The sequence below is a fragment of the Trematomus bernacchii genome, unplaced genomic scaffold (genome assembly GCF_902827165.1).
Source record: "Trematomus bernacchii unplaced genomic scaffold, fTreBer1.1, whole genome shotgun sequence".
Lineage (NCBI taxonomy): Eukaryota > Metazoa > Chordata > Actinopteri > Perciformes > Nototheniidae > Trematomus > Trematomus bernacchii.
This window is the reverse complement of record NW_022987528.1, coordinates 45,961-69,470: the sequence shown is the minus strand read 5'-3', so window position 1 is coordinate 69,470 and position 23,510 is coordinate 45,961. Positions and strand designations below refer to the sequence as shown.

Below are 23,510 nucleotides of genomic sequence, written 5' to 3'. Positions count from 1 at the left end.
AAAATGTGTCCTCTGCTCAGAGATTTATAGTCAAACCTGAAATTAAACTATAGCATTGTTCCAACATACAGGAAGAGTTAACGATGCTTTGGGCTAACAGCGTAACAGAACATTCATTATAATTGAAATATCTTCTCTGATAAGAGTTCAAAATGATGTGACATCTCTTCGCAAACCTGAAAATCAATACATGATTTCCTGTCCTTTATTTGTGAATGGAGACCTTGACCTCTTAGCACTGAAATCCAGTTGTTCAGAGACTGTTCAATTAATCTGGGTTTGCTCCCTCTTCCTCTCATGGTTCACACAGAAACGTTTAACATGTGAGTTTGTTGCCCTCTAGTGAACATCTGGAGAACTACACTTATGTATTACCAATGCATCTCCCCGCAGTTATTAATTAAAAAAGCGATTTAGTTTGTATTAACCTTACATTACATTACATTACATTACATGTTACTTGTTAGACGCTTTTATCCAAAGCGACTTACGTACTCAATACTGTGGACAATCCCCACAGGAGCAATTTGGGGTGAAGTGTCTCAGGGACACAACGACATGCTGACTGCAGTGGGGTTTGAACATGCTATCCTCTGATAAGAAGATCAGCACACTAACCCACTGTGCCACACGCCTCCCAAATGTAATTTTAAAGGCACATTAAAATGTCCAAATGAAAAGTTAAAGAAACATTAATTATTACAAAAATACGTCGTTATTTTTGGATTTAAATAACTTATGAATTGCTTTAAATTATTTATTTTCATTTTCTGATTCATGATTGTAATAGCAGTCATTAATCTAATCAGACGACACATTTTTCTCCTTAACATTTTATTTTTCATTTATTTATTCAACATGTGTTTTCAGACTTTTAGGTGAGGTACTTGTATTAGTATTTTTAATTTTAATTTTATATATATTTACAATTTTCATTTTACATTTTTTATTTTATATATATTTACAATTTTATTTTCAAAATTTGTTTTTATTATTTGATATATAAATTCACTATTTTGTATTTTACTTACTATTTTATACATATATTGTTTTTATTTACTGTTTTTTTTTTCATATATATCTTTTTTTACAATAAAATGTCTGTCATATTATAAAATATATAATATATATATAATAATTAATTAAGTGTAAAATAAAATCAGATTATCATCCATTCATATTCTTTTGGGTTGTAATTGCCATTATATATATTTAAAGTGATTTTCCACGCACCAAAGGGGAGGTTTCTTACCCGCACCTCGGTCACATATGGAGGCCTTTTCGTGTCCGGCTCTAATGCAAAGTTCTGGTTAAACATTGGCCCAAAGTTTGCCTTCTGCCTTCTGTTGTTTTTACACTAAAGCTGCGGCAATTGTTGCAGCCATTATTGACTTAGTAATTAAAGTATTTTAACGTGGGGATTCTGTAATCATTACATATGGCACCATCTGTCCCTGCGCCGCCGCTCGAGCACCTGAGATGGATTTTTCCTCCTGAGTAGATAACATATAAAACCAGTGGAGAGAGGAGGGAGGGAGCAGCGCCACGTCACCGCCATTCATCCAAAACTGTGACTCATTATAGCGGGGATTTATACTTACAAGGGTTTTATTAAACATTCAACAGATGTCTTTTATTTTAATCTACTCTATGAGGTTTTCCCCTAAGTAAATAAGCACTCAAAGATCCAAAAAAACATGTTATTGGTTATTTTTCTCTCCTTTTCTTTCAAATAAAGCCGATATTAATCATTGTATTTATAATTTTCCACACATTTTTACAGTGTATTTCCATTTTTGTAGTTTCCCCTAACCCAAAAACTGTTATACAACAATATAAATATGACATTTGAGGTTTAAATAATTGACTTTAAAGATGAATAAACACATTTTATTTGTGTGTCATGCTGTAAAAATGGCATTAATTAGTATAAAGTATACTTTAGTAATGCTTTAACAGAATATCAACTGTGTCTTAGTGGTATAAATAATCCAATCATGCTTACTTTTCTTAACAATACACAATCATTGTTATCTATTTGATTAAATGTAATGTATTACAGTAAATAAACTGGATTTGACGGTAATACACTTCATGTATTTAATATCCTTAATCAGTTTAGGATTGTCTTATCTATTAAGTTACTTTCAAAGGTAATTCTGTTCAAAGCTTTGAGTTGTTTTTTTTACTGAAGTGTTTTATTAGAGGAAACATCGCGTCCTGTTTCAGCCTCTTTTGATCGTATGACTTTATGACGTCCCATCTGCTCCGACAAACTCAAGAGGAGAAATGTTTCCATGTTTTACTGAAGCTCACCGGGGTGTGAGATTTCCAGCTTTACCCCCCCCCCTCTCTCTCCCCCTCTCTGTGTGGGTTCTCGTAACATTTTGGTAAACACTTTTATCCGCTTCATATCTCCCTCCATTGTGTCCCAAAGAAAGCAAATAATTGCACATAAAAAAAGCTCCCAACTTTGATCCGCAGTGTTCAATTGTGAGTGCGTCCTGTAATCTGTGTTCGCAGCTTTGACACAAGCTCTTTGAATCGGGCGAGATAAGGACTGTATTGGGGTTTATTATTGACAGGAAGTCAATCTGCTGCAGAGGCCGACAAAAGAAAGGAGTCAAGCTGTTCCTTCTTCATTATTACAGCTGATAAATACATGGAAAAACATGCAACCAGAGGCAACACGTTGTTTTCATGGGGTCAGAGGAGGATAACAAGCTCAATGATATCTTAAAGAGACCCTATTATGCTTTTTGGGGAAGTGTTGTATAGGTTAGTGTGCATGCTGATATACACCTGAACATCAGCAGGAGAGGACTCTTTAAAGTAGAGACACTACATACTGATATACACCTGAACATCAGCAGGAGAGGACTCTTTAAAGTAGAGACACTACATACTGATATACACCTGAACATCAGCAGGAGAGGACTCTTTAAAGTAGAGACACTACATACTGATATACACCTGAACATCAGCAGGAGAGGACTCTTTAAAGTAGAGACACTACATACTGATATACACCTGAACATCAGCAGGAGAGGACTCTTAAAGTAGAGACAACTACATACTGATATACACCTGAACATCAGCAGGAGAGGACTCTTTAAAGTAGAGACACTACATACTGATATACACCTGAACATCAGCAGGAGAGGACTCTTTAAAGTAGAGACACTACATACTGATATACACCTGAACATCAGCAGGAGAGGACTCTTTAAAGTAGAGACACTACATACTGATATACACCTGAACATCAGCAGGAGAGGACTCTTTAAAGTAGAGACACTACATACTGATATACACCTGAACATCAGCAGGAGAGGACTCTTTAAAGTAGAGACACTACATACTGATATACACCTGAACATCAGCAGGAGAGGACTCTTTAAAGTAGAGACACTACATACTGAATATACACCTGAACATCAGCAGGAGAGGACTCTTTAAAGTAGAGACACTACATACTGATATACACTGAACATCAGCAGGAGAGGACTCTTTAAAGTAGAGACACTACATACTGATATACACCTGAAACATCAGCAGGAGAGGACTCTTTTAAAGTAGAGACACTACATACTGATATTACACCTGAACATCAGCTGGAGAGGACTCTTTAAAGTAGAGACACTACATACTGATATACACTGAACATCAGCAGGAGAGGACTCTTTAAAGTAGAGACACTACATACTGATATACACCTGAACATCAGCAGGAGAGGACTCTTTAAGTAGAGACACTACACATACTGATATACACCTGAACATCAGCAGGAGAGGACTCTTTAAAGTAGAGACACTACATACTGATATACACCTGAACATCAGCAGGAGAGGACTCTTTAAAGTAGAGACACTACATACTGATATACACCTGAACATCAGCAGGAGAGGACTCTTTAAAGTAGAGACACTACATACTGATATACACCTGAACATCAGCAGGAGAGGACTCTTTAAAGTAGAGACACTACATACTGATATACACCTGAACATCAGCAGGAGAGGACTCTTTAAAGTAGAGACACTACATACTGATATACACCTGAACATCAGCAGGAGAGGACTCTTTAAAGTAGAGACACTACATACTGATATACACCTGAACATCAGCAGGAGAGGACTCTTTAAAGTAGAGACACTACATACTGATATACACCTGAACATCAGCAGGAGAGGACTCTTTAAAGTAGATACACTACATACTGATATACACCTGAACATCAGCAGGAGAGGACTCTTTAAAGTAGAGACACTACATACTGATATACACCTGAACATCAGCAGGAGAGGACTCTTTAAAGTAGAGGCACTACATACTGATATACAACTGAACATCAGCAGGAGAGGACTCTTTAAAGTAGAGGCACTACATACTGATATACAACTGAACATCAGCAGGAGAGGACTCTTTAAAGTAGATACACTACATACTGATATACACCTGAACATCAGCAGGAGAGGACTCTTTAAAGTAGAGACACTACACACTGATATACACCTGAACATCAGCAGGAGAGGACTCTTTAAAGTAGAGACACTACATACTGATATACACCTGAACATCAGCAGGAGAGGACTCTTTAAAGTAGAGACACTACATACTGATATACACCTGAACATCAGCAGGAAAGGACTCTTTCAAGTAGAGACACTACATACTGATATACACATGAACATCAGCAGGAGAGGACTCTTTAAAGTAGAGACACTACATACTGATATACACCTGAACATCAGCAGGAGAGGACTCTTTCAAGTAGAGACACTACATACTGATATACACCTGAACATCAGCAGGAGAGGACTCTTTAAAGTAGAGACACTACATACTGATATACACCTGAACATCAGCAGGAGAGGACTCTTTAAAGTAGAGACACTACATACTGATATACACCTGAACATCAGCAGGAGAGGACTCTTTAAAGTAGAGACACTACATACTGATATACACCTGAACATCAGCAGGAGAGGACTCTTTAAGTAGAGACACTACATACTGATATACACCTGAACATCAGCAGGAGAGGACTCTTTAAAGTAGAGACACTACATACTGATATACACCTGAACATCAGCAGGAGAGGACTCTTTAAAGTAGAGACACTACATACTGATATACACCTGAACATCAGCAGGAGAGGACTCTTTAAAGTAGAGACACTACATACTGATATACACCTGAACATCAGCAGGAGAGGACTCTTTAAAGTAGAGACACTAAGTACACATATTTGAATATACAAATATGTGTTACGTTTGCTGCTATTTTGAATGCTATTTTAAAGCTGTGTCGTTTTGTCAATAAAGATTGAACACCATTCTGACTAACAAAGGTTTATTTACAACAATGGCGTCTTATAGGAACAAAGGAAAATTGAAAGATTGAAAAATACATTTGAGGAGATGCTATAAATATCTTTATCATAATGTCTATTGTTATAATGTGTATGCTTTTAAATTAATACTCCACATTTTTATACAAATAAATATTGCTCCTTTCTTTCTGGTTCATAACACAGTGGGAGATGTAAATAATTGGCAGGTGTCATGAAGGTTTTTCTCTGTAAATAATAATATCATCTTATATTTGTATATCTTCGTGCACAAGGCTTTATGTTTCTGTGATTTGTGGTAAATGTTATTATGATCCATTTTATTTTAAACATCCAGATGTAGTTGTTTTGTTAGGTAGTGTGTGTTTCCTGCAGTCATTGTACTCCCCCTGCTCCCATGAAGACGGTGTTGATGGGAGGCAGCGACGACACCAGGTCCTGCACATCTGAAGATGACTGCACACGCTGCTGAGAGAGCAATGCATCCTGGGAGGTGAACGGAGACGGGACTCCAAACATGCAGGGAGCAGATCCTGAAGACGGGAGGGAATGATCTGCAGGAGGAGGGAACAGAACGGTATTTAACAAGGTGTTTGCTTTATAATAACGCATGTTGGATGTGTTGTATTATTAATATATGAATGTCCATTTATAAAGCAGAATAAAATACATATTATACACTCAAAATATACAAAGGCAAGGCAAGGCAAGGCAAGTTTATTTATATAGCACCTTTCAACACAAGGCAATTCAAAGTGCTTTACAAAAATGGAAGACATTTTAAAAATGGCATTTAAAATCAGTCATTAAAAAGAAAAGATAATAAAATAAACATTAAAAGAAAAAATACATGGATAAAAGTTAAAAGTTACAAAACAACTTTTTGATTTTAAAGTGTAAATTATGTTGTGTTTTGTATATTTTCAGTGTCTTTTATGATCATTTTCACTTTAATTGTATTGAGTGTTATGCAAATCTCTCATAAATTAAACGTTTTACTATTGCCATAATTTATTTTACTATTATTATTACATTTCTTGTTTGTATTATTATTATTATTATTGTTATAATTATTATTTACTTCTCTGATTATTTTGTGCATTTCTTATTTTTCTTTTTGATATTTTGAGAGATTTATGAATTATTATTATTATTATTACTTTATTATTATTATTATTTTAATTACATGTATTTACTATTATTTGTATTAGTATTTGTTATTATTATTAATATTGTTTGTACTATTACTATAATGGTTATGATTATTGTTATTATTAGTATTAATATTATTACTTTATTATTATTATTGTAATTAAATGTATTTATTAGTATTTTTTAATAGTATTTTTTAATAGTATTATTTATTATTATCAATAATATTTGTACTATTACTATAATAATAATAATACTTTTTATTAGTATTTATTTACTTCTCCGGTTATTAAATGTATTTATAACTTTTTATTTTCTTTGCATTTCCTGAAATAGACCCTCACCTGCTCCGGTCTCAGTCTCGATGAAGTACGCTCCCGTAGTTTTCCTCCCGGGTTCGTCCAGGATGTTGAGAGGATCGTGGACGTCAGAGTACGCCGAGGGGAACGCCCGCAGGCTGCCCACCGTGCTGATCACCGACACGTGCTGATCCACCAATGAGCTCATCCGCTGGTTGTCCAGGTAACTGTTCCCATAGTAACCTGCAACAGGAGGGAAGTTTGGCATTTAGTTTACGTTTTTTTTTTTACATTATTTCTGAAACAGTATGGAGCTCAAAGGCTTTCTCTCTTGCCGGTTATACCTCAAGGTGAGTTCCTTTTTTTATTTCCTGCTTCTTCACACACATGCTCTCCAGTACAGGTTAGCTCTGAGTGTTAGCGATGCTAATGTAAACACTGACCATATTACGTCCAAAACACGTCGTGTATTGATTCTGATAGCAACGTTTCTGATAGGGCCGTGGGTGTAAAGCCAGCCTACATTTCAGATATTACGTCATATCGGCAGTAAATCTGGATCAGCTCCGTTGTTCCCCCGTTTTTAGAGATTTGGGTACGGAGGAAAAGAGAGAGGGTTTTATTTTCTGACACTTTGTGAGTTCCCCGACACACCGGGGACACATGTTTATGTATCAAAGACATCACAAAGTGCATGATAGGAGACCTTTAAGTCCCACAATGCCCTCCTTACCGCTGTGTCCTGCAGCAGAGTACGTCTGGCCCTGGCCCACAAAGCTGATCTCTGCAGAGTCGAGCATCTGAGCGTCCAGGCTTGGTTCTGCTGCCTCTGAGCCTGAGGAGTAGCCGGGTCGAACCCCAGAGCCGAAACCCAGAGAGCAGCTGGTGCTGTTGGAGGACGGCTGGAAGAACACGTCTTTACTCAGCTGCTGGTCGCTGAAGTTCTGGTACCGAGAGAGATGGTAGGCGAGCGAGGGAGACGGGACCGAAGCCAGACACTGACTCTGAGTCTGAGGCCTGAAACACGGAGCAAAAATAAAGTTTCAGTCTCAAACAAATCATATTTTATTTGACCGTTGGATCAAGAAGAAGTTGCACCACAGAGTGCAGTAGGAAGCTTGTCTTTCAATACAAGTTCAAAGTAGGTCATCAAAGAAAAAAAAAAAAAGACATTTCTGACAGAAAAAATAGACTTTAAATATTGAATTTGGAATTGAATTTTCATATTCAACGTATATGCATGTTTCTTTGTTTTATTTTATTTCTACTTCATGAAATAAATACATATAATATAAGCTGACCTGAGTGCAGTCTGGTAGTTTGCCCCCGTGGAGGCCCCGGTTGAAGGGAAGTAGCTGGAGCTGGTCTGAGGGAAGCAGTGGTACAGGGTCTCCGGGTAAGAAGAGCAGGGGCCGGGCTGGGTCATGGCGCTGAGGGAGGAGAGGCAGGAGGAAGAGGAGGAGGAGGCGCAGGTGGAGGAAGAGGAGGAAGAGGAAGTATGTAGGGGCCTCCCTGTCATCGGGCCCTGGTTGATGACGGAGCCTCGGTGCACTAACGCTGCCGGAGAGATAGGGGGCGTCATGAGGGGGCCGCTCACCTGAGAGAAGTCCATCTGACCCCCTGCGGACAGGAAGTGGTCACATTACAGGATTGGGTTATTTGATTTTGCACTAATCAACAGAGATGGCAAAAGTACACACATCCTTTACTCAAGTAGAAGTACAGATACTCGTGTTTAAAAATACTCTGGTAAAAGTAGAAGTACTGACTAAACTTCTTTACTCAAGTGAAAGTAAAGAGGGCTTTGAAATGTACTTCAGTAAAAAGTACCCATAACTAGCAGCTGTTTTAAAGAGTACCTGACCTCTCTTTATATTAATAGAACAATAATGTCATTGTTAGCTAATGAATGTTTCCATGCTGAACAACGGCAACATGACAACGTTTTCATTGGTCCCTCTTCTTTAGAGAAGACCAGGAAATGATGGATACACGGATCGTGTTCAAATCAAAAGGCACGCAATGACTCTAAATAATAATGATCACGCCACCAAACACACATTCAAACTAAAGGAACCAGCCTGTTTGGGAAATGTGAGAAGTAGAAAGTACAGGTATTTGTGTTCAAAATGTAAGAAGTAAAAATGTACTTAAGTACAGTAACGAAGTATTTGTACTCCACTACTTCCCACCTCTGCTAATCAATTATTCTCTGCAGATATACGCAGCATTTAAGCGTCTTTTTGCTCATAATTATGGTTTTAAAGGCCCTTAACTTTAATGTTTTTTGGGTAAACTGCTCACAACTCATGTCCATATTAAGGCTTTAATGTAAAAAGGGGTAAAAGGTAGGAATAGCTTGTTTTAAAACTATCATACAAAATGTTTCCCCCAAAACTTATTGTGAAAGGACTGGCAGAAAAAAGTCTGACATTGTTGGGATTATTATTTGTTGACAAAATGACCAATTAATACACAAAATAAGAAAAAGTAAATATTAGAAAACCATTCTTTGACATTAACCCGTCTTGTGAACTAGAAAACTAGAAGGATGAAAGTTAACATTGCTTTGTGCATAAAAAAGTAATTTCCTTAAAAGGCACCTGCTCATAATTATGTTTTGTTGGGCAGTGAAAAACGATATATTTTCTCATCTACTTTAAAGGAAATGTTAAATTATTTTGTATTTTACCTGACACAGTAAAGCCACCCGTCTCCTGGTAGATGACGGCGCTTGTTTCCAGACTCTGCTGCTGATTGGTGGAGAGAGACATGTAGGCGTGTTCTCCCAGAGACTCATTCTTCACCGATTGGTCGATGGCAGCGCTGGCCTTGTTGCGATTGGCTAGGAAGCAGGAACTGGGAGAGGCAATGAACGCTGCTTTACTCGCATCTGAAAGTGACAAAGTTAACATCCCATCATCAACAAAATCTGGTTAAACTCCATAATTTGGGGTATTTACTCATTTTTAAAATATATACTTCTATTAAAAATAACACTTTTGAAACTCTTAAGACAACTCATTCCTTACAAGTATGCATTTGATTGATCCTTGATTTTATTTACTGTACATTTCCTTAGCTTTTTGCCTTTTTGTAAAGCATATTATGACATGTTTTAACCTCTTAAGCCCTGAGCCTGTTTTTCAGGTCTCAGGCTCGAAAATGACATTCCCAGAACAAATGACCATATCTTCCCTTCTAAAAGGGTTAAATTAATAATCTTTTTTCTCAAAGTAATGATAAACCTGTGAGTTGGATGTAGAAAAGTCAGAATCAATATAGATATTTTTTATTTAAAGAAAATTCAGATTTTACATAGTAAAAAACTGTAAATTATAGTGTCCGTCCAAAAATTCTTTTTTACTTATAGTGCAAACTACCCTTGGATGATGGGTTAGTAGACTAAATGCTTTAGGAATCCAAAGTACAACATATAATAAGTACCCTGTATCAAGATTGATTCAAAACAAGTAATATTTGACCTTTTTAGAGAGATTTAGCCAAAAAAAAACACTTCTGGGGTCATTTGGGTGGATTTGACCTATCTCTGGCCCCCCTTGCTCGATTTTGATGAATGAAATCTCTTTATAACCGCTAGAGCCAATGGAATCGAGGGAAAGTTATATACACACCAAAACGTTATCAAATAAGGAGTGAGAGTGACGCGTTACCAAAACCGGAAGCTGCATACACTCTGGTGGCTACCATTAGCAGCTAACTTTTCCGCTCCGATTTTTACATAAAAAATGGAATTATGGATTATAAATAATTTCTTCAAAGGCACAGGTACATTATCAACCTATGGATCAACAGTTGTAGCATTTTTGTTTTTCGTTTTAATGCCATTGAACACGTCTTTTGACCTAATTGACAGCTACGGTGAGACGATCTGCCGTAAAAGCTCCGTAAAGGTACGTGTTGTGATGTCTGTGTTTGCTTCCCCTGTCACAAGTTCGGATCGCTCAGTGATGATACTATACGTAAATAATCAGTGGAGTCTCAGCTTTAATAGGCTATATTGTATGTGCAGCTACGATAAGTAATAAGGGTATCTTTATCTTGAATTGTGTGCCGCAGTGCGTTAGAATTTTTTTCGCTCAGGGGTCATTTAGACATGAGACTTGTGTTTTGTTTTGGTAAAAATGGTTCATATCTTCAGTTAGCTGAGATTCTTCCCGTTAATCTGGTGCTACACATTAATAGTTTCATAAATGTTAAGAAACCCTGAGACATTATCTCGAAAACAAAACGGTGGGAGGGGTCCAATGGGGGGACCGCCGTGCTTAAGAGGTTAAATGAAAATGTGTCTATATAATTATCCCACAAAGAAAACATCTGTAATTCAGAGTTATGTGGACTTTCCTTTTACTATGTCTTTGATGATAAAAGAAAAACAGACAGAAGACTGTAGACCTTATTTTTATATCTGATACCTGCATTTTTCATGTATTTGTCCAGCAGGTTCTGCAGGTCCTGCTCCTTGTCGTTGTTGAACTGAGTCTCCAGAGCCAGCAGGATGTATTCATCCAACAGCATCCGGATCAGATGGAAGGAGCCTGTGAGAAAACACAGAATTAAACCCAAATGTAATGTAAGACTTTCTAATTCCACATTGGGGCAGCATGATTCAAGTTATGTTATTTAGTGTCTCTACTGGGACATGTCTCCATGCTTTAATGTTCAAAAAGCTCTTTATTTGTCTCATACTGTCTGTGCTGCAGCACCTCTTTTCACCCTCTGTCTGAAACCAGAGCCCAGTCTGCTCTGATTGGTTAGCTCTGTTGTGATTGGTCGACCGCTTAGAGATGTCCTGCCCCTTAGCCTATAGAGAGGCGAAGTCCCGCCCTTCTACTTCCGCCCCATGGGACCTTATTTAGAAAAAATTATGTATTGAAGTCAATGGAGAGAGAAAACGTATCTCTCGATCCCGTTTGAATTGTGCCAAGAATTACACATATGATGTTTGTCAATCTTAAAAAAATTATTTCCAAGTCAAAAAAGTCACAGTTTGTCGTAAAACTGTTGAAATATAAGACTATGAAAAATACGCAACTAGAAAGACTACAAATCCCAGAACCCCGGTCCTGCATGCTGTCTCTTATGAACCGACTAACTCCCCTTGTGTGTATGTACAGCTCTCAACATGCCCAGACTTGGAGTGATTTTCACCTCTTTTAATACTTTCCGCCTCATTCTGAAAGAAAGAAGTGAAATGTGCCAACGTGACGGCAGTCTTGGTGTGTGGTGCGAGACGGGAGATGTAGTTCATTGAGCGGTTTCACACCAAAAAAAGTGTTACTTCACAGTTTTACGACACATTTGTATTTTTTTGACTTGCAAAATTATCTTTTAAATTGACAAACATCATATGTGTAATTCGTGGCACAATTCAAACGGGGTCGAAAGATAATCTTTCTCTCCCCATTGACTTCAATACATACTTTTTCCAAAATAAGGTCCCATGGAGGTCCCCCGGAAAGGGAGGGACTTCGCCTCTCTATAACGTACAATGTGTTGAAGCACTAGCCAATAGAAACGCAGGTGATACGTAGTGATGTCGATATGCTACACAACCTTTGGATGTTAGCCTTTGCAGACCATTTACATGCACACACACCTTTCAAACACGCTACAGGAAAAAGGAAAACCCAAAATAAACAATAGGGAATCTTAAATTAAATACTTTTAACTAGCCATTGCTCATGCTAGTGCTCATAGGGATCTTAATAAAGACCTAAATTGTGCAGACCTCATCATATAAAATGTCCTGAGACATTTGAACACCTCACTGTATGTTCTTCTTTATCCACAGAGTGACCTTTAGGATCAAGCTGCTCTTTGCTTGGTCTTAAAACCTTCTGTGTGTGTTTGAGCTCCACCGGGAATCTTCAGACCAAATGGTTAGTGTTGATTCACGTTCTCTGTGTGTGTCCATTTGTGTGTGTGTGAGAGAGAGAGTGTGAGTGCGTGTGTTTGAACAGAAAGCACGCGACCCGTAGATAAGACTTTGTTTAATCAAGGCGAGTCTGGCCATTACAATTTATGACGCTATTGTAGCAATCTGCTCTGAGCTGGTTTGTATTAGCCTTGTGTTTGTGTGTGTGTGTGTGTGTGTGTGTGTGTGTGTGTGTGTTTGTGTGTGGTGTGTGTGTGTGTGTGTGTGTGTGGTGTGTGTGTGTGTGTGTGTGTGTGTGTGTGTGTGTGTGTGTGTGTGTGTGTGTGTGTGTGTGTGTGTGTGTTGAGGAAACAAATATTTGTACAATATCCTTGCACTCTTGTGTCTTCTGTAAAGGTGTCAAGAATGTGTAACTTTTGAATCTGTTCGTACCGAAGCTGGAGGCGTTGTTGAGCGTGAGGTTGTGCATCACTCTGGCTCCAAAGAAGCTCCACCTGAGGAGGAAGTCCTGCGCTCGCTTCTTCACCGAGCGACCGCTCTGCTTCCCGGGCTGATCAGAGACACAGAAGGACAGAAAATAAAAAGATTGCTTTGTTGTACAACGGGACATTTTGCAGGACAAACACAGCGTCAGAGGGAACAGCTGTTACCTTGATGACTTTATGCTCCACCACAGAGTCCAGCCACTCGATGAAGGACTCCACCGTGGCGTTCTTCCTCAGCAGCTCCTTCAGCTCCTGGAAGACGGTGATGGAGTCGTCTGGAGTAAAAAAAACAAGAAGAAGTTGCTTTATTAATAACACAACAAATGCTTGTTAGCTTTAGAGCAGCGGAAACAGCTGTTGGTTGTTTCTTTAAAACAGAGAAATGTTTACAGTCAACAAAGTAAAAAATCTAATCTGATTTAACCGTATTTAATTTTGTCTTAACTTATATTACATTACATGTTAGACGCTTTTATCCAAAGCGACTTACATACTCAATACTGTGGACAATCCCCACAGGAGCAATTTGGGGTGAAGTGTCTCAGGGACACAACGACATGCTGACTGCAGTGGGGTTTGAACCTGTGACCCCCTGATCCGAACACCAACACACTAACCCACTGCGCCACAGCCTCCCTAATTTCATGTTCTGTTCTTGTACATATCATATTCTATTGACATGTATAATATGTAGACTTTTTGCACTACTTTTTATTTTGTATTGTATTCTATATGTTGCATTGTTGGAGGAGCTCAGGTCAGAATAATTGAAAAGCCATTTCTACACTGTAGCTTTGTGCATATGACAATAAAACCTTTGAATCTTTGAAATCTTGAATCTTGATTCTTCCTGGTCTTACACTCAGAGTAGATGTCGGGGTCCTGGTCTCCAGATGTGTTGATGCTGAGCAGAGGCTGAGAGCTGATGCTGCTCAGATCCACGTTATCGATGTCCAGCACCATGCTGGTCACCACAGCCTGGTCGAACAGCGCCGGACGGGCTATCTGGAAAAGACATGTTATAATCCCATATCATTACAGTATTATGTAATCTGAGTCCTTCAGCAGTAGTGGAAGTAAAAGGAAAATACCACACTGTAAAAAAAACTTCTGCAATGAGATTGTTACTAAGCTAAATGTAAGTGATCAGCTAAATGAAGTCAAATATTAGTACCTAATGCAGATGAATCAGAAATCCTTTATTAGTCCCAGAGGGGAGACATTTACAGTCTTACAGCAAAGGTACTGTACATTGCAGGCAAGGCAAAAATAGAGTTGGATTAACAGACTAACATTACATATAGAGCTAAGCTCACTTAATAAAATCAAATAAAATCAAGTAGCAGCATTATAAAGAAGGGACGTTAAGAAAAAAGCCAGAAAATTCCAAATTAACTAAATAAATCATCAAATGTTCAAGTACAAAATGTTTCCTTCCAATTGTAGGTGAGTAGAAATAGAAAATGGCATGAAGTACCTCAAATAACAAGAATACTTGAGTAAATGTACTTCCTGTCCTTCAGTAAAGGTCGTACCTGTGCCAGGTGTAAGAAAGATGTCTGTCTCTTCAGAGAGGAAACAAAGTGGCGTGCTATGGGGAGCTTCTTTGCTGCAAGGCATTCTGGGAGGTTTTCCAGGGAGGAGGCCAGCCAGTGCTCCCAGTGTTTGGCAAAGTTGCGGATATCTGCCAACAGACTGAAAAACAACATTTACACAGATCAGTTTTCTATTCCCAGTGTATGAATTAGAGCTTCGTCGTAGTTACAAAAATGACTTATTTTGGGTTGGACTGGACTTTGTTTAAAACCCACAACCTTAAGGATTCAATCATTTAGGATAAGCTATTGTCACACACAGGCTAACAAACAACAAAATGCAGTTGTAGTTTAGTCAACAGTTAAGAAATCTGGTGAAATTGTATCATGCATGATGGAAACAACTGACACAACTCCAAAATGAAGATCAAGGCATCACAAACTTAAAGGTGGGGTATGTAATTTTGGAGAAACCAGCTCAAGTGCGCTAGATTTTGAAAGTACACAACCGGAAAAAATCTGACTTCCTTACAGAGCCCCTCCTCCAACACACACGAACGCGCACATGACCAATGAGGGCACTAGATAAGTTTGTGCACAGATGGAAGGCTGACAGGCAGGTAGGCCATCCAGTTATTTTAGCCGGGCCGGCTCAGATGATTGGTCGTGCTTTTTACAGTACTACGGCTTCCACAGATGAAATATTTGTATGTATTTATTGTCAAAGCATTTAATGTATTCATTGCTATCGGGATGTTAAGAGCATTCCATGGAATATAACAAAACGTGTTTCTGAAGTGAATTACCTACCCCACCTTTAAGCTTACTGTCAAAAAGGAAAACTGAATTCAAACATGTGCGATATTCCAGGACAGGAAAGGGCTTTAAGAAATGTGTTTTTTACTTTTTAGCACCAGGAACTTATTCGACAATAATGCATTAAGGTAACAAACCTCTCAGGCATCTCCTGCATTGTAGCTGGAATCAGAACATCTGTTAAAACCTGAGAAAATAGAAAACATTGTTAGAGTTTTCACTGTTCGGGAGTTGAGAGGAGAAGATCCTCATTCATATCATTCATAAAGTTTATCCCAATGAATAAAACAAACGCAGCAAGACAGCTAGATGTAAGTGTCCAGCTGCCCAAAGTAAATGGTTATAAATACAACTTGCTGGTTGGCTTAAAACAAAAACAAAAGAAAGTCTCTCAAACTGGTAAACCGAATAAGCAAACTTCACAATTAACTATTTGTTTAACTGAAAGTGTGAATCTTTTGTAAATGATACTACAACCTGGACCTGCACACAAATAAAAATTGGAAACAGTATTTTTGTATCAACCTTATAGAGGATGGAGTCACAGACGCAGAAGATGTCGACTATAACCGGGTTCTCCAGCAGCGGCAGCAGGTGGTCGGGCATGCCCTGCCAGAAATGCAGCAGAAAGTTCTGGATCTGAAACAAAAACATTACGAATAGTTCAATCTAGTTTGAGAGGATGTTAAACGGTTGTGCCAGGAACCGCCGAATGCTCTCATGTGATGGTGATGGTGTAACTATCACCTCCTCAAAGTTGACATTAATGGCGTTGTCCAGGATGCACTGGCAGTGTGTTTTATACATCATGATCAGAGTGTCCACCTGCAGAGAAACAATGAAGATATGACTTTAAAGTACATCAGAAACAAGTCAGTTACAGCCCTCCAGCTTCTGTGAACTCAATTGTGTTTACAGTTCATCAAGCACCTTTTGATTGAAGATTAAGCAAATGTAACAGTTTAGTTTTAACGTGTTGTTCCCCCATCTGAAAGTCAGTTCTCTGCCATGCAACATGTAGATAAACACTGACAAGCTTCTTGTTTGTTATAGCAATTTGAAATTCAGAATATGTGGAAATGAATTGATATCTATCACGAACCTTTTCTCTGGAGATGTTTCCCTGCAGGAGGAGATGCTGAGCGTTGGGGAAGTCGGGAAGCAACGTTCCAGTTTTTGAGCTCAAAGAATATTTCCTGGTGAAACCTCCCTGAAAGAAACAACGACATGAGATTGTGTCCTATGTTGTCATCTTTACGCTATTTATTTTATTTAAAGAGCAAATTAACAACATAGAAAAATCAGTACGTCTGTTTTGCTGACGAACTGTCACCTAATGTCCACAATTAAAATACTAGATATATGTGTAAAACTACATTTTTTTGGATGATTGAAAAGACTATTGTTTGGGAAAGATGTCCTCAAAATAGATAATTTATATTTGTGTGTATTTTGTTTACTGCCGGAGAAATATAACACAGGAACGCTTTGACAAACCTTCAACCAGAGGGCAGCAAAAAATCTGCACGCTTTTGAGTTGTTCTTTATAACTTTCACTCACCTCGTTCTTGAGCTTGCTCCCGGAAAATCTGCATTAGAAGAGAAACAGGTTTGATTTGTTTTAAATATATCATGCTTTGACATTGAGATCTTTAAACATCGTAGAGCTGCATGTAAAGAAATAAGATCTTACCTGGTCAAACCTTTTCCTGAATACACAGAGTGATAGTAAGCGCTGCTCTCTTTGATGCCAATTCCATAGTAATGGTATCTGTATAAGGCAAACGTATTAGACAACATGTTGGAGCTATAGGAGGCATAAGAGCTTTCTGTGCATAAAAGATATAAGACATCGAGGCTAAAAGTGACATTTTGCATTTACTTGGAGTGTCCTCTGGTGCCAAGTCTTCTCGTTGTTAGAAGAGGAAACTTCTGTCGGATCGTCTGATGATAAAAGGATATCAATTAATAAATCAAAATGTAAAGTACACTTATAATGATGATTATAAATATGTAATGTTTACAACACAAAGTACTTCTTGGGTTGTGGAATAACTCTTATTCTAATCGCAACGGGAAACACAAAATCAAACTGTTTAATTCAACTGAAAGCACTTGTGTGTATTTGAGCTTTTGCACATTATTCAGATTCGTTTTGTTCTGATTTTAAAGAGGACATTTTGGCCAAATAAGGTCTGTTTCTTCTGTGCAAACACTCACACACCTTTCCAAACGTAGCAGCGCAGGCCGGCTCTAGTTTCTCCTTCCTGCAGAAGTCCAGGTAGTGAGCGTAGAGGATGCATCGAGGCAGACACACTCCTTCACACACGATGTAATTCTCCTCCAGCCTGTATACACACATCAGTTAGATATTAAACTTTATAAGATATATATATATAAGAGATACACATACTTACAGAAAAGGTAAAACCAGTAAACAGAACCCACCTCTAAATCCTGCATTTTACTTGCACCATTGTGTCACTTGCACTATTTATGTCTTAAAGGTCCCATGTCATGCTTTTCTGGTTATTACCCGTCCCCTTGTGTGTTATGTAGGTTTTTCTGCATGTAAACGGTCTGCAGAGTCACAAACCCTCAAAGTACACCCTGTAGCGAGTAAAACTCTAACACAGAAAAGACCTGTCTATGCTGCCCCAGAACGCCTCGTTGGAGATTTCTCTTTTTCCATTGTTTACTTCTTGGGTATAGTGACGTATTTCGCATATAGTGCTATTACGTCCGTGGAGCCGTTACGTTTGGACCAATCCGCGGACTTCCTCACACACACACACACACTCGGCGGGACGTTGCGAGGCTCGCTGCTGCGAGGAGCGGGACACTGTGAGCTGGCTCACTGGTGTGGGGTCGGCGAGACAGCGAGACACCACGGAACTCAGCCTGGGCACACACACAAACTCCCAGCCAGGCTGCGGGTGTGTGTGTGCCCAGGCTGAGTTTCGCTGTGTCTCGCTGTCTCGCAGACGGCCACTGGGCTCACAGGGAGGGGGGGGGGGGGTGAGCTCCAACAAGCCGTTTAGGACAGAGAGTGAATACACATACTTTACAGAGATGCTGTATGAGAAACCAATGTGAGTTTGGAAAATTGCACAATATACATTTATTTTAGTAGACCTCAACAATGGAATTATGATCAGTAGAAATGGCCATGACATGGGACCTTTAAGTCTTGTATATTGCCCTATTGGAGGACACTGTAGCTATTGTGCATATGAAAATAATAATATTAGAATCTTTGAATCTTTGATATGTTAGAGGAAAAAACATACAAACATAAAATAATTAGAGCACATTGGACTCAGATGTACTGAACAGGCAAAACTCCAACCTAGGGATGTTATATAAAATAATATTCTGGTGGAAAACATACGACTAAAATGGGAAAAAGTCGATAAAGGTTGTCATTTTAGTTCAGTTTAAGAACCGGAAACAACTACGGAATCTTGAAAAACTTATATATATATAAAAAGATAAGAAGATATAGATATAGGAAGAGCAGTTTTAGAAATCTGTGTGGAAATATCTTCAAAAGTGTTAAAAAAAAATGACCCTTTTTGTTGAGTTTTAAGTTTTCACTTGTGAGTTTTTATGCCATTCATCAAAAGTAATTTCATGATGTCACATGGGGTTGATTTTATTATCGTTTTCTTCCATCTCTTGTAAGATGAAGGAAGGAAAGGTTTCTGTGATGTAAATCGATGCTGACGAGCAGTTTCTGAGTCGCTGTGTCACCTACCACTGCAGGGTGAGTTGTGTCTGCTTCTTCTTGTCTTTGATGATCTGACTGATGGTTTTCCTGGAGGACGAGATGCTCTGTTTGATGTCCGGGTTAAAGTCCAGCAGGTCCTGGTCTTCCTCTGAGGACGGCGTCTCGTTACTGTCCTCTGCTTCTGAGGAAACACACGGACAAATATAGTACGTGGAGAGATATAGGAGGTGTGTGGCGCAGTGGATTGTGCGTTGATTTTCGAATCAGGGGGTCACAGGTTCAAACCCCACTGCAGTCAGCATGTCGTTGTGTCCCTGGGCAAGACACCCCAAATTGCTCCTGTGGGGATTGTCCACAGTATTGAGTACGTAAGTCGCTTTGGATAAAAACGTCTAACAAGTGACATGTAATAATGTAAAAATACTGTGTGTACTTCAATGTGTTTTTGTCAAAAGATGTAGGAAAACAGGACCATGAGGACAGCTTTTTAACTATATAACATTTGGGGGAAAACATGAATTGATTAGAGAGAAATCAGGACCTTAATTTTCTTACACAACTTGACTTTTTTCAGTATTATTCACACAGATACTGATGTTTCCATATCACATATCATATTTAAAAAGAGAGTAGAAATGCTTCTTCTTTAATGGTGTTATTTTGGCTACCCTCTAAAATAATTGAATTGTGTTGAGCCACAAAATGTATTTCATGTTATCATTATATTTGCATGTTTACAGGTTAATTTGACCATTCTTAGTATTTATGTATCAGCTAGATTTGTATTCAGATTTGTATTAACCTGGTGATTGTTTTAGTTAAAACATTTTCAAACTATTTCAATCTAGTTTTGTTTAATTGAAATTGAGTCCTAAATCATACATATTCAATTTGACATGATTATGATGATTATACGGGACCATATTTCTTTACTTATTAAAACTCAGTAATCTATTCGATTGCTCTTATAAGTAATATCTGTCCTAATGTTTCTGTGTCTTCATTAAAACCTTATTGTAATGTTTAAAATGTAAGAACATGAATGGGATCTTGTTGTTGTTGCACCATCATGTGGTCAATCTGTGTCCCTTCACAAGACATTCACATTTTAAAGTCTTTGATGAGTAAAGATTATTTTAAGAAAATATGAGAATATGATTGTGAGGATAGGAAATAAGTAACAAATCGCCCCACTTGCTCCCAGCAGCAATGTTTAAGAGTTGTTTAATCACCTGATTTAATCCCAGAATCCTCCTCCTGATGAAAAAGCGTCTGTCCATGAAAGTCTGTGTGTGTTTCTTCTGGTGAGCTGCACAAAGTCTTGGTTAGAGAGTGAATAAGAAAAACTCCGTCTCTGTCTGAACTCTCACTGCTGCGTTTCATCGGCATAGTCACATAAAATTAATAAAAGTCGATCAACAAATCAACCAAAAACAAAGAAGAAGAACCTGATGTAAATAAAAAAGTCCACTGCAGCTCATGTGACTGTGAATCATTAAACTCTGCTTGACAATCCCAACTTCACACAATTCCAGGAAAAGACTAAAAATATCACGACGTCCAGCATTTTATGTCCCAGTTTTGAAACTAAATCAAAGTAAAAACAACCTGACAAGCTGGCAGAACCTGAGACTAATGAAGCCGTGCTGTGGGAAGGCAGAGCTAATGAAGCCGTGGATGCATTCATCATATTTACAGAAGCCTGGGGCTAATCCAGGTGATGAATGATTAACAGAAAAACCCTCATCCATCTGTCCATCCATCTATCCTGCCGCCCACACTCAGCTGGCTCTTTATGCAAAGTTAGACATGTAAAAAAAACAATTGTCCACTTTGCTTTCATGTCATTTAGATTGTTTTAACTCACATAATAAGACAAATTGATAGTATTGTCATTATGTTAACATATTTACAGGTTAATTTGAGCCTTTTTTCAGACTTTAACCAGCTTAAATAAAAGGAAAAATAAAGACATGTGTTTTTATTTTAGATCCAGCAAATGTTTGTTTTAATTGTTAATCCTTAGATGCCCTTAGAGTGACTGGACCCTACACTCTTCCATAAGTGGGTCAAAAAGGACCCGTATTAGAATAATATGTGTTTTTATGCCATTTATGCCATTTTGGTTAAGAGAAATCACTTGTATAATATTTAGTATTATATTTTGGTTCACACTAGAAATATTTTAAATTACATTTTTCACTATTTAGAATTTTAGAATTTTTTTTTACATTTTGAAAAAAACGTTTTGAACATATGGATGCAAAGATCTCCGCTATTCTGAGACCCTCACAGTATTCCAGTCCCTTTTCAAAACTCATCTCTTCTCCTCTTGTCTACTCATAGCCCACCCCCCATCAATCCATGCCGGTTGATCAAGTTTGATAGTCCTATACCCCCCACCCTAACCTTCCCTTATATTGTAAAGCGATTTTGAGTCCTTGAAAAGCCCTATAAAAATATAATGTATTATTATTATTATTATTATTATACTGACAGGTATCAGATCTTGCTGTGAAAAATAATATTCCTGAGAGGTGTCGCTTGTGATGTCGTCTGTGTGTTCCACAGTGAATATATTCCTGACGGCAACAGGTGATAAGAATCAAAGGTTCCCATAGGATCCCATAGAAAATGCATGCGGTTCATTTTTGACCCACTTATGGAAGCTTAGGGTAGTAATACAAAAACTACAATTTCTTAACATTTAAATTTAAAATTTGAATGGCATGATATCCAAAACATGTTTTTTGAGGAATAGCTGGAATATGAAATGATAAAAAAATGTAATTACAAAGATACTTCAAGAAAACCACTTCACCAGGTCAAAAAAGACCGACTTATGCATCTAAGGGTGAATATGTTGATTTTGTTATGGTCCAATTGATTGTTTGGTTTATAAAATTGTGAAATAACAGAGCAAAAAACACTAGTGGACTGACAGAGCAATTCAGTTTCAAAATATTACACCCATTTCTACGTTTATTGGAATTCAGTCCCAAACTTATATTCAATTCTAAATCATGTGATTATTATTCTAATCAGTTTACGTTTTCAATGCAAAAACATATCATACATATTATTAGAAGATGGGCCAATCTGCATAATGAGTACTTTTACTTTCAGCAATTTAAGTATATTTCAATGCTTATATTTTATTTATTTATTTATACTTATACATACATGAAGTCTCGGGACAATTATTGACTCGAAATTGAGCTCTGATCCAAACTGTGAAGCTGTGTGCAAAAGGAGGCACCAGCGTTTGTACTGTCTTAGGAAACTGTCCTATTTTAACATTGACAAAACCATGATGATCATGTTTTATCGTGCTTTTATCAAGTCAATTCTGTCTTTTTCACTAATGTCATGGTTTGGTAACCTGACTTTAAAGAGCAGAAACTCTCTGAGTCAGATCGTAAAGTGGTCCAGCAGACTGATTGGTGAGCTAAACCTGGAGACCCTCAGGCAGTGACAGCGGTTATCCAGCTCCATGTTGCAGCTTTTTCCTTCGGGCCGGGGGTTAGTTGTCCCAAAGAGTAGAACGAAGCGGTATAAAAACAGTTTTATCCCAGCAGCTATTTCACAAATTAACACATCATAGTAGTGTCACACAGATGCCTATTTTTATTTATTTATTTAATTATGAATTTTGAATATCCATGTTTGTACTAGTGTTTTTTAAATATTTTGAGATTTGGTTGAGCAGGGTGTACTTGTACTTTTTACTAGTCCTTTTATTAGAGATGTGTCTGTTGTTTGTGTTTGTTTTTAGTGTCAGGATGGATCCCTTGTCTTTTTCTCTGCAAACAAAATCTACCTACGGGTACAAATAAATAACCTGAACCTGAACTCTTGTACTTTTACTTGAGCAACATTTTAAATGCAGGACTTTTACTTGTAACAGAGTATTCCTACACTCTGGTATTTCTACTTTTACTTAAGTAGTAGTAATTATCCGAGTACTTCTCCCATCTCTGATAACACCCATTTTAAGTTAATTGGAATTCAGTCCCAAACGTATGTATTTTATTTTACATTTATTATGCTATTCAGGTTTAGTTTTGCAAAGCAATTATTAGTTTAATGCGATTATTGAAGTTACACAATCATTTTAGTTTCTAATGAAACCATATTTCTGCCCGTACACAATTTCAATGCATATTTTAAAGATTGAAATAAGAGTACTTGTACACTGCCTTCTATTATGTATATATATTGTGTATTAAATATACCCTTCA

The 23,510-nt window shown here is 37.8% G+C and overlaps 1 protein-coding gene across 1 annotated transcript; it reads right to left on the bottom strand.

Moving 5' to 3' along the window:
- Positions 1-5,728: 5,728 nt before the first annotated feature.
- rfx6 (regulatory factor X, 6) lies at positions 5,729-20,658 on the bottom strand. The gene is made up of 20 exons (XM_034121440.1): positions 20,502-20,658; positions 19,297-19,450; positions 17,764-17,887; positions 17,422-17,483; positions 17,233-17,310; positions 17,101-17,128; positions 16,642-16,749; positions 16,287-16,364; positions 16,065-16,178; positions 15,677-15,726; positions 14,724-14,883; positions 14,049-14,193; positions 13,354-13,463; positions 13,136-13,253; positions 11,241-11,363; positions 9,497-9,697; positions 8,106-8,424; positions 7,538-7,821; positions 6,850-7,047; positions 5,729-5,907 (listed from the first exon to the last, which is right to left on the bottom strand). The coding sequence occupies exons 1-20, from the start codon at positions 20,656-20,658 to the stop codon at positions 5,729-5,731; spliced, it is 2,790 nt and encodes a 929-aa protein (XP_033977331.1).
- Between the last annotated feature and the right edge of the window lie 2,852 nt (positions 20,659-23,510).

What these genes read in the sequence shown, in the direction of transcription:
- rfx6 (XM_034121440.1), bottom strand. Translation starts at nt 20,658, where the DNA reads ATGCCGATGAAACGCAGCAGTGAGAGTTCAGACAGAGACGGAGTTTTT. An exon ending in GAAACATCTCCAGAGAAAAG is followed by an intron (nt 16,365 to 16,641) that starts GTTCGTGATAGA and finishes GTTTCTCTGCAG; the next exon opens with GTGGACACTCTGATCATGAT. An exon ending in TGGAGCATAAAGTCATCAAG is followed by an intron (nt 13,254 to 13,353) that starts GTAACAGCTGTT and finishes GTCTCTGATCAG; the next exon opens with CCCGGGAAGCAGAGCGGTCG.